This window comes from Pipistrellus hanaki, assembly GCF_964339955.1.
Source record: "Pipistrellus hanaki genome assembly, chromosome: 18".
NCBI lineage: Eukaryota > Metazoa > Chordata > Mammalia > Chiroptera > Vespertilionidae > Pipistrellus > Pipistrellus hanaki.
The window spans coordinates 9,434,159-9,450,241 of record NC_140520.1 but is presented as its reverse complement, the minus strand read 5'-3'; the positions used below and the strand labels follow the sequence as shown (position 1 = coordinate 9,450,241).

General features: G+C 47.8%; 1 protein-coding gene across 1 annotated transcript in view; it reads left to right on the top strand.

Moving 5' to 3' along the window:
* The window catches only part of NOTCH2 (notch receptor 2), a 132,251-nt gene that overhangs the window by 80,002 nt on the left and 36,166 nt on the right, over window positions 1–16,083 (top strand). The window contains exons 6-11 of the mRNA XM_084866370.1: window positions 5,031–5,264; window positions 6,742–6,897; window positions 7,286–7,474; window positions 8,401–8,514; window positions 9,326–9,439; window positions 11,537–11,770. Coding sequence (XP_084722496.1) covers window positions 5,031–5,264; window positions 6,742–6,897; window positions 7,286–7,474; window positions 8,401–8,514; window positions 9,326–9,439; window positions 11,537–11,770 — 1,041 coding nt within the window. The remainder of the gene's footprint in view (window positions 1–5,030; window positions 5,265–6,741; window positions 6,898–7,285; window positions 7,475–8,400; window positions 8,515–9,325; window positions 9,440–11,536; window positions 11,771–16,083) is intronic.

Sequence of the window (16,083 nt, the reverse complement as noted above, 5' to 3'; positions counted from 1 at the left end):
GAAATTACTAAGCGCAGGGGGGGGCGGGGGGAGGGGTGTCTCTGATGCCCTCAAACACTTGCCTCACTGAGCTTCCTACAACATATTTTGGAGTTCGCCAGCGAAGTGTGTGTGCTGAGACCGATGATGCCACGTGCTGAGACTTGTTGGATTGAAGGCTTAGTAGCGTGGTCAAGCATGGCAACAACCCAGCTTCTCGCTTCACCAGAGGCGTTTATGTGCTAGGTCGCTCATAACTTGGTGCTCTCTCTCCTTCTCTCCCTATTAACAGAAAGCTGTTTGCTTTTAGTGCCTCCTATATTCTATGGGCAGACTAATCTTCCTGTCTTCCCCCACCCATAACTCCCTTCGCTTGTTGCATCCAATTTAGAATTCCTAGTCGAATTCAAAGCTTCAAATGAGCTCCAGTCTTCCTCCTTTTATTTTATTTTTTAAGCCTCATCTCAGGATATGCCTGTTGATTTTAGAGAGAAGGGGGAGGAGGGATGGAGAGAGGGAGGGAGGACAAGAACATCAATAAGTTGCCTTCTGTATGTGCCCCAACTGGAGAAGGAATCTATGGCCTTTTGGGGTATGGGACCACTGTCTAACCAACCAGCCAGGCCAACCTTTCTCCTTTTAAATATGTGCTTTTGTTGTTTTTTAATTGGTTTTAGAGAGAGGAAGGGAGATGGAATGATTGGCTGCCTCCTGCACGTCCCCTACTGGGGATTGAGCCCGCAACCCAGGCATGTGCCTTGACCGAGAATCAAACCATGATTTCCTGGTTCATGGGCTGACGTTCAACCACTGAGCCACAATGGTCTGACCAATCTTTCTCCTTTTAAACCCAAGCCAAAGAATACACGTTAGTCATGCTGATGTCTTCAAGACCTAACCTTACCACCCTCAGTGAACATCTCTCTCTAGTCCAAGATGAATAACCTAAATGCACCCAATCCATGCCGAAACCGGTTTGGCTCAGTGGTAAAGCGTCGGTCTGCAGACTGAAAGGTCCCAGGTTTGATTCCGGTCAAGGGCATGTACATTGGTTGCGGGTACATCCCCGGTAGGGGGTGTGTAAGAGGCAGCTGGTTGATGTTTCTCTCTCATGGACATTTCTAGCTCTCTATCCCTCTCTCCTCATCTCTGAAAAAATCAGTAAAAAAATATATTAAATGCACCCAATCCTGCCAGATAATCACCACGAAATATTCCTGCTTCAGTATTTAGTGACCTTCTGCCTGTATTCATTTCTAACAAGGGTGTTCTTTAATTGCCTCATGCTTCTATGCCCTCTCAGAGTGCTCTAGGACTCGAGGATCAAGGACCCAGTCTGTAGATCTTGTGGGTCAAATCCATGGCTAGATACGTACCTGAGCTGTGGTAGAAAGCAGTAGATTTAGAGTCAAACTGATCTGGCTCTGAGTGGCAGTGCTCTCACTTACTGTCTTAGGATCTTGGGAAGGCTACCTGACCTTTCTGAGCCTTATTCTTATTTGTAGGCTTCTGCCTTGGTTCCTCCTGTGCCAAGAGGGTGGTGACATGAAGGAAGCAGTGTCTGAGTAGATGTCCCATTGGGGACTTTTGGACAAGCAACTGTAGTGGCCCCATGGGTTACTATTTTCTACCTCCTGAATTTAAAAACTGGTTGCTAGAATTGGAACTAGGAGGAGAAGGGGGAAAAATTCTGGCAGAAATGAGCTTGGGAAGGGATGTTGTTCTGGAGAAATTAGCCTGAAACTTAGAGAAAAATGATCCATTCTGTAGAAAATTCTAATACACCAGTGTGCTCTTGGCTCTAGATCTGGTTTTTCTAATGAATCATATCTAACAGACACATAGTCCTGAGGTGTTCCGTGATGGTATTTAGCCTTCAAAAGTAATCTCATTTAAAAAAAAATAGTGAGCTATACCCGAAAGTACATTTGCTATTTGGATAGTTACTTGCACTCCTAAGTTTTTTCAGTAACCAGATTGTGTGAGTCACGATTGGAATCCTCACCCCCATCCTCTCCACTTTGTGTGCTTGGGAACCCGAGACACCAGTTGGTTTTGATAAGTGAGATTCACATCTCAAGTCTTTGTTAGGAATTTTAGAGTCAGGTAGCTCTAGTTCAAATCCCAGCTCTCCTTGAATGCAGAAAACTTCACTCTAGGCAAGTTACTATACCTCTCTGAGCTTGATTTCTCAACTAGGAAGGAAATAATTTTTATTACAGCTCAAGCTTAGTGCCTGCTTCCTAGTGGGCAATCAATGACTTTTGGTTTCCTCTCCCAAGAGTGCCAAACTTGCATTCCAGGCACTGTTTATTTAGCTCGTCTGTCTTATTACAATATTTAAGTGTCTGGGAATTGTAATACATAAGGAATACATGAGATATTTTTAAACACAGTGTCTTATACTCAGAATTATCACAAAGCTAGTTGAAAAGAAAAATAATATCCAAATTGCTCACATTTTTTTGAAGATTAAAGCCTTCATTTTAGAGATATTGGATTTAATGTGGCCGTTTCAGAAGGACAAACAGTTTGTAACTTGAGAGTTTATCACAGTTGAGTGGCCAGAGGTCCATCTCCTTTGTAAAATAAATTTTGAAGCACATGGATGAAAAAGGATGTTATATTAGCTAGCACATTTGCTATAATCATAAAAACCAAAATATGGCTTTCTTCCATTTTGTTAGTACTTATAAAAACAATTTGTGAATATATGTCCCTTTTCAAGATAGAGAAACTACAATCTTAGTTTCTCTATCTTGAAAAAATACACACCCATAATTGTTACAATCCCAAGTTACTCACACTTAGCATAAGTGTAAGAGACAAGATTCTCAGTAATTTCCAGATTAAAGTAACTTTTCACCTACTTCCCAGTCATGTATTTATTTCTAAATCCCACCTGTATCCTACTTACATATCTGTCAGTATCTGAGGTAGCATGTCTGCCAGTGCAGGAAGGGAGCAAAGCTTTCTGTAATAAATGGCATCATCTGCTGTGGGGAAGTCATTGCCAATGCATGTACTCACTCATGCACCTCACTCACACAGCTCATGCACTCACACATGCAACTTGCTTGTGCAACTCACTCATGCATTTCTCACACCTCACTCATTCATGCAACTCATACATCTCGCTCACTCACTCACACAACTTATCACATACCTCATGCAATTCACTCACTCTGTATTAGCTAGTACTATGAGTTGCAACTGACAGATCCTTATCTGAAATTAGGGAAACATCTCTCAGAATAGTTGTGCCCCTGAATGAGTTCGGAGCAGCTGGGCTTCAGGAACAACCAGAACCATTGACTGGAGTGCACTTCTGTGCACTTCTGATTCACCCCTTTCCTTTTCTTGTAGACTGGCCACTTCATCCTTTGGGTCCATGTGGCAAAGTGTCCCTAGACTTGGTGGCTCATTTAAGAATTATACAGATGAAGGGGCTGAGGAGAGGAGCATGGAAAGGGAGTGCTGAGTGTAGAGTTCCAGAGATGCCCACACACCCATCCTGCCATCCCAGGCAGTGGGACCTTAGCTGGGAATACACACACACACACACACACACACACACACACACAGAAAACACTCCTGAACTGAGAGGTTGCTTGCAGCCAAGTGATTAGAGACAGATGTGCAATTAAATAAGTGAAACAGAGTGATGTTGGCTTTGTAATAAGGCGTGCAAATGATGAGTGTGAAGAATGGTGTCATAATGGAAGTAAAGAATCGGTGATCAGTTAGGTTAGATCTGACACACCCAGCTTCTGCTAGCAGTCATGGCTACATAGCTGGGCACATGGCAGGCTTCCTAAAAATACTTGAGCCAATCGAATTAGGTATTCTGGAGACTAGGGCTAGCCTTGGCATTTTCTGAGTCTAAGCATCGTGTGCTTTTTCATTAAGCGGCCTCTTCATCAGAATACCTTTTTGAATTATTCATTGAGTTCTTTTACAAGGGAAGAATTAAGGACATCATCAGGATTTTTTCATTTCAGCTACTTGTGTTGTGTTTTAGAGAATTCAAATGACCTGAATATTAGTTTCCTTTGATAGCTCTCTAGGCTGGTATTAAAAGACTTCCAATGAGACTTGTTATACAGTTCAGCTGGCCCGGCACCGAACTGCTTGTTAGTCACCAATTCCTGGCCTGTAAGATTAAGACATACTCTAGTTCCTTGTCAGGGGTCCCTCGAGCCTTTGCCATTGTCCCTGTCGGTTGCTATTGTAGTGACCTGCACTCCGTCCACAAATGGTCTCAGGGTTAGCGTGCTCCAGTTTGCTCTTTTGTAGGCAGAGCATCCTGGTCCCTTTTCCATCTTCTGTTATTCTGAGTCGACTTTCTGTCGTATTCCACAGATCTGCACCCTGGAAGTTTGGGTGCCTCAGGATGAGCACAGTCTGCTTCAGTCTCACCATCTTGGCTTTGTTTCTCACACCCATATTTTACCAAGGCTTTTGCTGTCCTTCATCTGCTCTTGCTTGCCTTTACCTTCGGTTTCAGTTCAACTTCTTTTTTGGAGATCATTGTCATTCCACATGCAGCTATAAGTATTAATACGCTCTAGCAGGTCTCCCACAGTGCTAACAGCATCTTGCAATACTGTTGTATGGAATCATATTGTACAGCTATTGACATGACAGTCCAAATACAGAGCAATTGCCGTAACATTTTGACTTTGACGTTTCTTCTCTCACCTCTTAGATTCTTCTCCCTCTTCTCAGTTATATGTTCATAGTCCCGGGGATTTAACTGAGTCCAGAATCCTAAAGATTTATCTTCTCTTTGATATAGGTTGGCTAACTTCTCATGTTGTCAGAGTTCCTGGGGATAGCGACTCCCGTGTTTTTCTTTAAGTCACTTCCCTAGAATAAATATAATTTAAGGCTCAAGGTGGCCTTAACATGCATGTGAGAACCTGATCTGCTGTGGGTTCCGCTCGCCTTAATTTCAGGCCAGTCACATCAGGGTGAAGAATGTGGGGGCTGGTGCGGCACTAAGTCTTTGAGACCTAAGATCCCTGATCAAAGGCACTTTCCCCCCAAAGGACAGTTCTGCACGGAGGACGTGGACGAGTGCCTGCTGCAGCCCAACGCCTGTCAGAACGGAGGCACCTGCACCAACCGCAACGGAGGCTACGGCTGCGTGTGCGTCAACGGCTGGAGCGGGGACGACTGCAGTGAGAACATCGACGACTGCGCCTTCGCCTCCTGCACGCCGGGCTCCACCTGCATTGACCGCGTGGCCTCCTTCTCGTGCATGTGCCCGGAGGGAAAGACAGGTGAGGCCCGCAGGACAACAGAGCTGGACACCAGGGACGGGGCTGTGAGCAGGCAGGATCTTTGCCTTCTTCCCTTTCATGTCAGTAGCTGTGTCCTTTTCGTTACCCATCGGTAGGTACATGTCACTTAAGATTGTTCTGGAAGTGTCCTCAGTAGCCAAAGTGCTACGGAGTGAGTCTTTTTCCTGGTTGCTTTTGGCTCTCCCCTCAACTCTATGTACCACAGTCTTTCATCCTCAAAAAAATGAAAGTTAGTCACTATTGCCTGGGGAGCATCTGCTGACCTCCTTATGACCTTAAGCCAGTGGTCGGCAAACTGCGGCTCTCGAGCCACATGCGACTCTTTGGCCCCTTGAGTGCGGCTCTTCCACCAAATACCACGGTCTGGGCAAGTCTATTTTGAAGAAGTGACATTAGAAGAAGCTTAAGTTTAAAAAATGTGGCTCTCAAAAGAAATTTCAATTGTTGTACTGTTGATATTTGGCTCTATTGACTGATAAGTTTGCCGGCCACTGACTGCCTTAGGCTAAAAAGCACCTCAGAAATTAAGACAAAGATGACTAATGGATGTAGAGACTTCATATTAAGAAGAAATAGCACGTTTACATAGAAGGAGTTGACAGGTATGTAAGTGCATTCCAGTTCCCAGCGTCTATAGAAATATTGCTCTCAAGGTGGGTTTTTGCTGACTTCAAAGCGAGCTCCTCAGTTTCACAGCTCCTGCTTTTAGGTGTAGAAGCAATGAAGGGAGGAAGTTGGGGAGAAAGATAGCTCAGGTGAGGGAACTTGGGGCCCAGCAGTTCTGAAACTTTCTCATATCTGTGCCTTCGTAAGAGCCCCACCTCCAGCTCTGCAGAAAGAGCCTTCGCTACCTGTTCTTAACCTAGTTGCAGAGTGGAAAATCCAGTTCCCTCGTGAGCCATGCAGAACATGGGGCCAGCTAATATCGCCTCAAGGCCTGAGGGCACTTGGGCCAGCAATGCTGACACTATTAAAAGAGCATAGGCTGATGCTGCTGCACTGGTTTTATCTTTCTGAGGCTAGTGAAATGCTGATGCCTCCATGATCACCGGGTGGCATGATTTGCAGAAAGTAGGTTAGCAAATAAAATACAGGTGTTTGCAGCAGTTTGGGCCTACAGTTAGAGATTACTTACTGTCTATCTAAAATTACTGTTGAGCTGGGCATCCTCTGTTTTTGCTGCTCAGTTGGAGGGCAGTGGGAAGGCAGTTGTCTGTCCATCTCACGTATGGCCCTTGAGGAGCCGTCTAGCCGAGGAGGAGAGAGAAAGGGAGGACACCAGGGTTGTCTGCAGAAGCTCCTGACTTGCAGTGTGTTTCTGAGGGAGGATCAGGCGAAAGGAAAGTTTCCTCAGTCTCCATAGTGGATTTTGATGAGACAGTAAAAGGCTTTCCTCCTCCATGGAAGAGACAGCTCTTTCCCAACTGGGGTCATTTTCTCTTTGTTCTTGTGACAGGACTCTTGTGTCATCTGGACGATGCATGCATCAGCAATCCGTGCCACAAGGGGGCACTGTGTGACACCAACCCCCTGAACGGGCAGTATATCTGCACCTGCCCCCAAGGATACAAAGGGGCTGACTGCACAGAAGACGTGGATGAGTGCACCATGGGTGAGTCCCCCGAACCTCTCCTCTTCCTCCCGGGTCTGCGAGCACAGCAAGCATTTACACCAGATCTCCTGTTACTCGCCCACCGTTTACAACCATCCTTTCAACGTAATCATCTATTCTATTCTGGGGATTGAAATATACCGGTGGTCTGTACTTGATTCTTAATATAAAGCCCCACCTGAGAGGTAGTTTGGGCAAAAGAGCAGCAGAGACCCCCCAAGAATGAGGTTGCCTCGTCTAATTAATTAATTTGTTCACAAGAACATAGGAGACTGAGAATCAGACTATGAAATGCCTCGCCCTAATGCTTGCAGACCACGTCCGTAGTCCACGCGTGTGGAAACTCGGTCGTGCTGTGCTCCTGGTAACTGGTGCTTGTGTCTTTCAGCCAATAGCAATCCCTGTGAGCACGCAGGGAAATGTGTGAACACGGACGGCGCCTTCCACTGCGAGTGTCTGAAGGGCTACGCGGGGCCTCGCTGTGAGATGGACATCAACGAGTGCCATTCTGACCCCTGCCAGAACGACGCCACCTGCCTGGATAAGATCGGGGGCTTCACGTGCCTGTGCATGCCAGGTACTGTGGGGCCCATCCGAGGTTGGGATCTAGGCTGGAGGCACTGAACAGCGATCCTCTGAGGTGGAGCACTCAGCACCGTATGGCCATTCTGTGAGCCCCGTCAGCATCTCCTTCCCAGTAGTGATGGGGCTCCCAGCCATCGGGCCCTTAGAGTGAGGCTGTGCTAGACTTCTTAGAGCTGTGAAGGCCCAGGTAAACACACCCGTCATGTCAAAACTCAGATATGTGCAAGAGAAAATTTCAGAAAGGAGTGTTTTTAGGCCAAGATTCTTTAATAAAGTACTTACCATAAGTATCCTTTAAGTGGCAAGCCTTCCCGATTCCCTTATGCATTACAGATACCGTGCCTTTCCACTTAGAGAAATTTACTTCATAATCATGTAGGAACCTGCCATGCCTCCCTGGCGATGTCCCCTGATTCATGAGTTGTCCCCTGAATCTGTAGGGACCGTTTCTGAGTGGGCAGAGAGCACGGCCAGTGCGGTTCATAGAGGAGGCTGCAGTGCGGCCGCCCCATCATGGTGCTGGCGCTCTAGCCTGGGCGCCTCCTGGCCTTGCCTGGCGCCCTGAGGGCAGCGGCAGCTCTGACTCCGCTGGTCTTTAGGAACAAGCAGTGGGCATCCCTCGGACCTGGCGCTGCCCTGAAAGCAAAGCCTGGGCTGGTCAGAGAACGTGGCCCAGTCTTTGTGGGCACAGGAGGTGTGACCAGGGTCTTGGAGGTACCCTCATCCCCTTCATCACAGTGACCCGGATGTCCCAGAGGACCCCCCTGTGTGATCTGTCACTGTCATGGCATAGGCCCCCAGTCCTCTGCAGAAATGTCTACTCCTAGAGGATGTGGGCATCTTCATAAGTGTGTGCTTTCTTGGCTAGAACATGCCTTTCTCTCTTTCTAAGCCACTTGTGTGCTCCGTTCTGTCCAGGTTTCAAAGGTGTGCATTGTGAGCTGGAGATAAACGAATGTCAGAGCAACCCCTGTGTGAACAACGGGCAGTGTGTGGATAAAGTCAATCGCTTCCAGTGCCTGTGTCCACCTGGTAAGTGCCCACCCCCTGCCCTGCTGTCTGCAAAAGCACAGAGCCGACTGGCCCCGGGGAGGGAGGGAAAGAGGAGCAGAGAGCAGGCCGAGAACGTGTGTGGGCTGTGCATGCGGAAGTCATTAAAGTGAGCACTTCAGGAAGGAGACGTGTGTACAGAGTCGGGGAGTCTGTCTCCGCGAGTGTGTCCTCCAAATCCTCTGTGGACACAAGTCCAAGTCTGTTCTGAAAGGCCCGTGACCTCTCTGTCTGTGTGTACATTTCCGAAAGTTCATGCCTTACAGAGGCCTTAGGTTCAGGCTCTTCGGGATTGTATTTCCCCCTCTATGGGTTAGAGTCTCGAAGCCCGTTGGCGAGATGATTATTTTTAGACATTTCACCTCCGGGCCCAGAAACAGCCAACATCAGTCAGTTTTTCCAAAGAATGCTCCGCCTCTTCTTCCCCTCCCCGGTGCTATTGTTGGAAGACACGCCGGGCTCTCTGCCACACGCTGTGGTGTCTCTCATTTTCAGTCCCAGTCCCTCTGAGGCCAAAGCTCACTGGTTGGCGTGCTTCTCCCTGTCACCATGCAGTCCTGTTTTAACTAGAAGTGAAAAGTGTGGGGAGGAAACAGGGCTGGAGACACACACCAGTGCCTCTGGTGCCCTGCGCTTCTCCCAGTTGTCCCGGTCACTTGCTGGGGAAAATTCATTTCCCTTTTGCGGACCCTTCTGTAAGGGAACTCAGCCCCACGCTTCTCCGGCATCACCGTCGCAGGGAAGGCGGGTGTGGGACAGTCCTGTGACCTGTGTCTTCCTATGCCTTTTTCAGGTTTCACCGGGCCGGTCTGCCAGATTGATATTGACGACTGTTCCAGCACTCCGTGTCTGAACGGGGCCAAGTGCATCGATCACCCCAACGGCTATGAATGCCAGTGCGCCACAGGTGAGATTCTTCTCGTTTTTCAGCCCTCCCCCCAGGCCCACCTGAACAAACAGGGGACTGTCCTTGTCCCACTGCCCTACCAGTGCCGGCCACTGGAGGCACGGTTCTGCGTGTAGAGAGGTCTTCTTCCAGCTTGGTTTTCGCCGCTCTCTCTCTCCACTGTTTTCCTTCTCCAACACCTGCCTCCGCCTCCACCACAATAGTGGCCTGGCCTGGACATTGCCCTTTGGTGTTCGTCTCTTTTTGGGACAGATTTTGGCAGCAGTGAGTTTCCAGCTGGCTGGCCTTGCTCCTCTGGGAAAGGGAAGCATTCCAGCTGAAGGCTCTTTTTTCACTGGGGCTCCTCAGCGGGAGGCTTGTTGCTGTGCTTCTTGAGGGAAGCGATTAAACAAAGGCCCAGGAATCAGGGCCGTTGTGCGCGAGTGCAGAGACTTATCGCAAACAAGACCGCATGCCCTGGGAGTCAGGAGGTCCTCAGACAGGTGCGAGAGCTCCGAATCTCCCTCCTGAATTCTGCCACTACCGTGAAAAAGAACCCGTTTATACATATTTTGCATGTCTGGTCTCCGACCACAGTTCCCATTTGGGAGGGATCTGACTAAGCCAAACATCCCCCATTCCACATGTGCTTCAGCCCAGACCAACAGTGTGGAAATGGACTAGATGTTATTAGAGAAGGGGATTTTTCCAATTTCTTCTTTATCCCACGGCTTAAGAGAGAAAGAAGTTAGGAATAGATTTAAAGATAATTTCTTAATTTTAGGAAATGGGTCCTTAAACAGTTTTAAACATTATGTGCATTTCTTTCTGATCAGTGAAAAACAATGTCATGGAAATAAATGATCACTGTTTCCATAGTATTGGAGCATCACCCCTGACGAGGCCTACTTAGACAAGGCCCTGTCAGAGGACCCCATACCCCCTTCTGTCTTCATGAACTGTTGTCTGTGGTTGGAGGAGTTCCGGGCTCTGTCCTCCTCTGGCAGGTTATGTTCATGGAGAGTAACCTTCGGGGGAGAGAGGTGAAACACCTGAGTCATGCTGAGAAGGGAGGAGAGCCTTCCTGGAGTCTCCGAAAAGAGATTGAATGTCAAGTGAAGGAGTTTTCATTTGTCCCGGTTTCATTTAAATCCCCTAACTTGTTCGTTCATTTTATTCCACAAGTCTTTATAGGAAACTTACTATATAGGCATAGTACTCTGGGGACAGTTGAAAGGAAAAAATATAAGTTTTTTTGTTCTGTAAAGTCAGACCTGGGAGCCCAGCCAGTGTGGCTCAGTGGTTGAGCACCAACCTATGAACCAGGAGGTCACAGTTGTTTTTTTTGTTGTTGTTTTTTTAAATATATATATATATATATTATTGATTTTTTTTACAGAGAGGAAGAGATAGGGATAGAGAGTTAGAAACATCGGTGAGAGAGAATCATCGATCAGCTGCCTCTTGCACACCCCCTACTGGGGATATGCCCGCAACCAAGGTACATGCCCTTGACCAGAATCGAACCCAGGACCCTTCAGTCCATAAACCGACGCTCTATCCATTGAGCCAAACCGATTTTAGCAGGAGGTCACAGTTTCATTCCCCTACAAGGCACATGCCCGGGTTGCAGGTTCAGTCCCCACTACGGGGTGTACAGTAGATAGCTAATCGATGTATCTCTCTCTCATCAATGCTTCTATCTCTATATCCCTCTCCCTTACTCAAAAAAAAAAATAAAAATAAAAGTGTGGAAGACAAGGTCCGTGGAACCATGAATACAGTCCCTGTATATTGGATTTGGGAGGAAAGGAATATAGAGGTAAATATACACAGGAAAGGTATTGAGAGCTATTCCCCACTGACGCCCAGTACGGAATGAGGATGCAGTTGAAGAGGTATTTGAATTCTGCAGATTTGATCTGAAGAACTTTGTTTTAAGCACAGCTCTCTGAGCCTGCCTTATAAATCAACGCCAATGGTCAGTGTCGAGCGCTCCTTCCTGAAGGGTGAATCCAGGCATGGGGGCCGCAGGGGACGGGGATGTGGCTCCATGTATGTCCAAGTGTGGAGTATCTGCCTTGGTCCGTAAGCCTCCTTGGTCCCGTTCCTTCCCAGGATTCACTGGCGTGCTGTGTGAGGAGAACATCGACAACTGTGATCCCGACCCCTGCCACCACGGCCGGTGTCAGGATGGGATCGATTCCTACACTTGCATCTGCAACCCGGGGTACATGGGCGCCATCTGCAGCGACCAGATCGACGAGTGTTACAGCAGCCCCTGCCTCAACGAGGGCCGCTGCATCGACCTGGTGAACGGCTACCAGTGCAACTGCCAGCCCGGCACGTCGGGTAAGCCCACTCCCTCCCTGCTTCCTTCGGAGCTGTTCACGCGGGAAAGCGTGCAAACCTGTAAAGCATGCCCTGTGAGTCTTTTTGAGTCACACGGTCAACAATCGCCGGGATGCAGAATCCCAACGGATTGGGACAGAGCTCGGAGAATGGCAGTTTTTCACCTTGGTTGATACGTTACAATCCAAGGAGGAGACGTATTTGGGTTACGTGAAATCTACTGATGATAGATTGGGAAGTGGGAGAAAGCAAAGAGAGGGGAGCTCCGGGATTGGATAAAAAGTAAAATGAGCCGGGACCGGTTTGGCTCAATGGATAGAGCGTCGACTTGGGGACTGAAGGGTCCCGGGTTCGATTCCGGTCGGGGGCATGTACCTTGGTTGCGGGCATATCCCCAGTAGGGGGTGTGCAAGAGGCAGCTGATGGATGACGCTCTCTCTTCGATGTTTCTGGCTCTCCATCTCTCTCCCTTCCTCTCTGTACAAAATCAATAAAATATATATATTTTTTAAAAAAAGTAAAATGATAGACACACACTTCTTTTACCGGTTTCTTAGGTGGGGGCAGGATAGTTAGTCAACAATTAACTCGGTAACAATGAGGGGATTTGTAGTCTCTGCAGAGCGGTGTCTGTGGCTTTAAGAGATCTGGAAAAAGAAAAATTACTTTGACATTCCAATGATATGTTGTCGTAATGCAAAAAGGTAATAGGCTCAGATAAGGTAAAGGTTGACCTTGTCAGGGAAGCTCCCGGCCTAGGTGTGACTACCCACCATCACTGCTTTTAGTTAAAGTTTTAATTTCAGACCCTCCTTTGTGGTTCCTTTAGGTTTTTGAGTTTGCAAGACCGCCATGCAGGCCTCCCCCGAGCCTGCCAGGTCAGCATGTGGCCCCTTTTTCACCCGCAGAGTGCTCACTGCTTCTCACACACGATTTACACAGATGTCTCAGACTTCCTGGGTGGACGCTCACATACCTAACTCCCAGTCCTTTTTCCCGAGAAGCTCAGCCAAAGCCACAGCCAGAAACATCTCTGAGGGAGCTGGCTCCAGCCAGGGGAGAAATGAGAGACAATGGTTTCTCAAAGCTGGTGATTTTATGCATGTGTTTCCCTAAAAGAGGCAGACCGCTTCAAAAACCTGCAGTTATTCTCTAAGATGAAAAAACCTTCTTGCTTTTGTGGCTTGATGGTATTGTTGTCTTTTTCTATAACCTCCACTGCAGGCTAATAAAGTTGTGCTTCCCCCCTATCTCGTCCCCACAACCCTCTTTCTCCATCCCTACCCCTCCTGTCTTTCCAATCTTTTTCTCTCTATTTCAGAGTCCAGAATCTTTATTTATTTTTTAAAAAATATATTTTATTGATTTTTTACAGAGAGGAAGGGAGAGGGATAGAGAGCCAGAATCATCAATGAGAGAGAAACATCAACCAGCTGCCTCTTGCACACCCCCTACGGGGGATGTGCCCACAACCAGTGTACATGTCCTCGACCGGAATCGAACCTGGGACCTTTCAGTCCGCAGGCCAACGCTCTATCCACTGAGCCAAACCGGTTTTGGCAGAGTCCAGTATCTTTAATGGGACACTTTTCTCCTGCCACTTGTCTCCGGTGGGCTCTGGGCAGTTGTGGGGCCTGGGCGGGGGGAGGAGCGCATGGCGGCTCCCCATCCTTGGAAATTAGAATGCGGAGCCGCCATTCCTCATCCGGGCCCCTCGCTTCCTGACTCCAGTTCATTCGCGCTGGCTGGGAGGGCAGGCTGCTCCTTGCTGGGGGTGTTGGATTACTTGCTTGGGCAGCAGCGTTTCACAGGTTTCGCTGGGAGGCATCATCATGGTCACCGCTGTGGTTAATGGACAGAGAAGCACTGTGTCTCAGATCAAAGGGAAACGGGCCAGTGGAAGATTAACTAGCAGGTGCCCTCGTCAGCGCGGGACCTGGCAGCACAGCGCGCTGATTTATCGAGAACTCCCTCTCCCTTTAAGGACAATGGCCTAGGTGGGGGCAAAGGTGGGGAGGTGGGGAGCTGCCCTCATTTTACTTTGTTCTCTCCAAACGCATTCCTTCCAACTTGTCAAGGGCCCTGGGCTTCTTCCAGGACCCCCGCACATGCCAAGTTTGAAAACAAAGTCCTTTTTGAGTTGCTCAGCATATGAAAAACATCCCCTGCCCCACAGTGAAAAATGCCTCCCCCCTCCCCATATTTAGATAACTCCCCGGCAGGGCTGAATGGGTCTTTGTGGAGCCCTCCACAAGCAATTGGCTTCCGGGCTGGTCCCCAGACGTGAGACATTGCAGTCGGAAAAGGAATTTGAGAGAGAGATTTACAAGCGACTGAATGGATGCCTGTAGAACGGCGGGGCTGTGCTAGGCCGTGGGTCCCAGTGTAGCAAGCGCACTGGAAACCCCTGGAAACCTGGGGCATGGTGGGTGGCAGCACTCGGTTTTCTCTGTGATGGTCATCACTGTGGCAGGATGGATCAGGTGTGCTCCCCGGGGGGACAGCGAAGGCAAGGTGTGAGGCGCTGTCACTGAGAAAGGCAGGAAGTAGCTGTGAGGGGTGCACAGGCAGCAGAGAGGGGGAAGGCCCAGAATCTCTCAGAAAGCTGCCAGCCTCGTTCCTATGGCGTCAGGAGCATTAAAGCAGAGACACCCAGGCAACATGAAGGCATCCTGTAGTGGGCGGAGAAAGGCCCGGCCTGTAGGGCCCTGGGGAAAGGACCCATTCAAACAGTCGTTATGAATGGACTCTGGAGTTCTAGAGTAAGAATCCACGGCCCATGCAGAATGCGGTCCTTGGTGGCGGGCTGGGGTCTGGATGATGTGTAGACGGGGGAGGGGGCGGGACTTTACAACTTGCTGGTGGTCCTGTGGTTTCTCGCTCACTGGGCACTGAAAGTGGGTGCACAACCTGGAATCGCTTCTTTCACTTGTGCTCTTATGATGGGACACTGTTGTTGTTTTTTAAATATATTTTTATTAATTTCAGAGAGGAAGGGAGAGGGAGAAGGAAAAATATCAGTGATGAGAGAGACTCATTGATTGGCTGCCTCCTGGGATCGAGCCCGCAGATAGGGCATGTGCCCTTGACCGGAATCCAACCCGGGACCCTTCAGTTCATAGGCTGATGCTCTATCCATTGAGCCAAACCAGCGAGGGTGGTGGGAACACTGTTCTAAGTAAGTTACTTTTGGTTTGAAGTCACAGAATCCAATCTGACTAGCTTAAAGAATTATTAACAAACAAGCCAAAAACAGTAAAACAGCAGAAAGAATTTAGTGAAAGAAAAGGAAAAAAAAGGCATCTCATGGGTTTCAGGGGAGTTTGGAGCAATAGGCTTTGCAGAGATTAGCAGGAAGCAGGGCCGTCTGCAGACTGTAGCTCACACAGTCATACTCCTGCATTCCGGTGCGACAGTCTCACCGGCCCAGCGTGGGCGGGTGTCTCTTGCTGCTCAAGTAAACTTTTGGTGTAATTATTGTTAATATGTATTAATGCAAAGTGAATCAAAATTATGGCATTTTGTCATGGAAGTTTCATTTCTTAGTTTATAATCCTTACTATCAGGTTTTATTTTTTTAAGCTTTTTAAACTACTAAGGTATTCTATGATACCCAAAAAAGCATCACTAAATTCACGTTAAATATATCATGAACTATCATAAGTGTTTTTACCAAATAGTGCTAACAATAATGATTGGTATATCTCTAATGTTTAGTTACCCATATCTTTAGTTAAAACTTTCCTAACATAGCCGAAGTCTACAGTGTGTTCTGAGAATAGACCAGCTGGAAGGTAGCAGACTCCAGGAGGAAGTTAGCAGATTCTTTAAAGTTTATTCCTGAGTTGTAACCAGAATAGTGACTGTCAGTTTAAAGCTTTTCGTGGTTCCAAAATTCTGATTTTTCATGTGAAAGCTTAAATTTTATCTTGGGAACACAATACTATCAGCTTTTGTTTTTTTGGTTTTTTTTTTTAAATGACAGGTTTACTCTTTGCCATTAATATGAACTAAATAGTTAGGTGTGAATAACCCGTTTGTCTGTCAGTTGTTCTTTCGATGAAAATGGGATTCCATGAAAAAAAGCAACCGCCTCAAAACTGAAATAATCACACAACCGCTTTTCCTGGGGGGCACCTCTGCACGTTGGCATGTCACAGAACGGCCTCGGGTATACTTCCCAGACCATCACACAGAACATAGACATAGATACAGTCAAGGGTGAAGATGTAACAAAAGGCTAAAGTTAATCATCCGACTTCACCAAAGTCATTCTTCAGTGAGCCTGTCTTGTTCTCCGGTTTTTGCTGCGA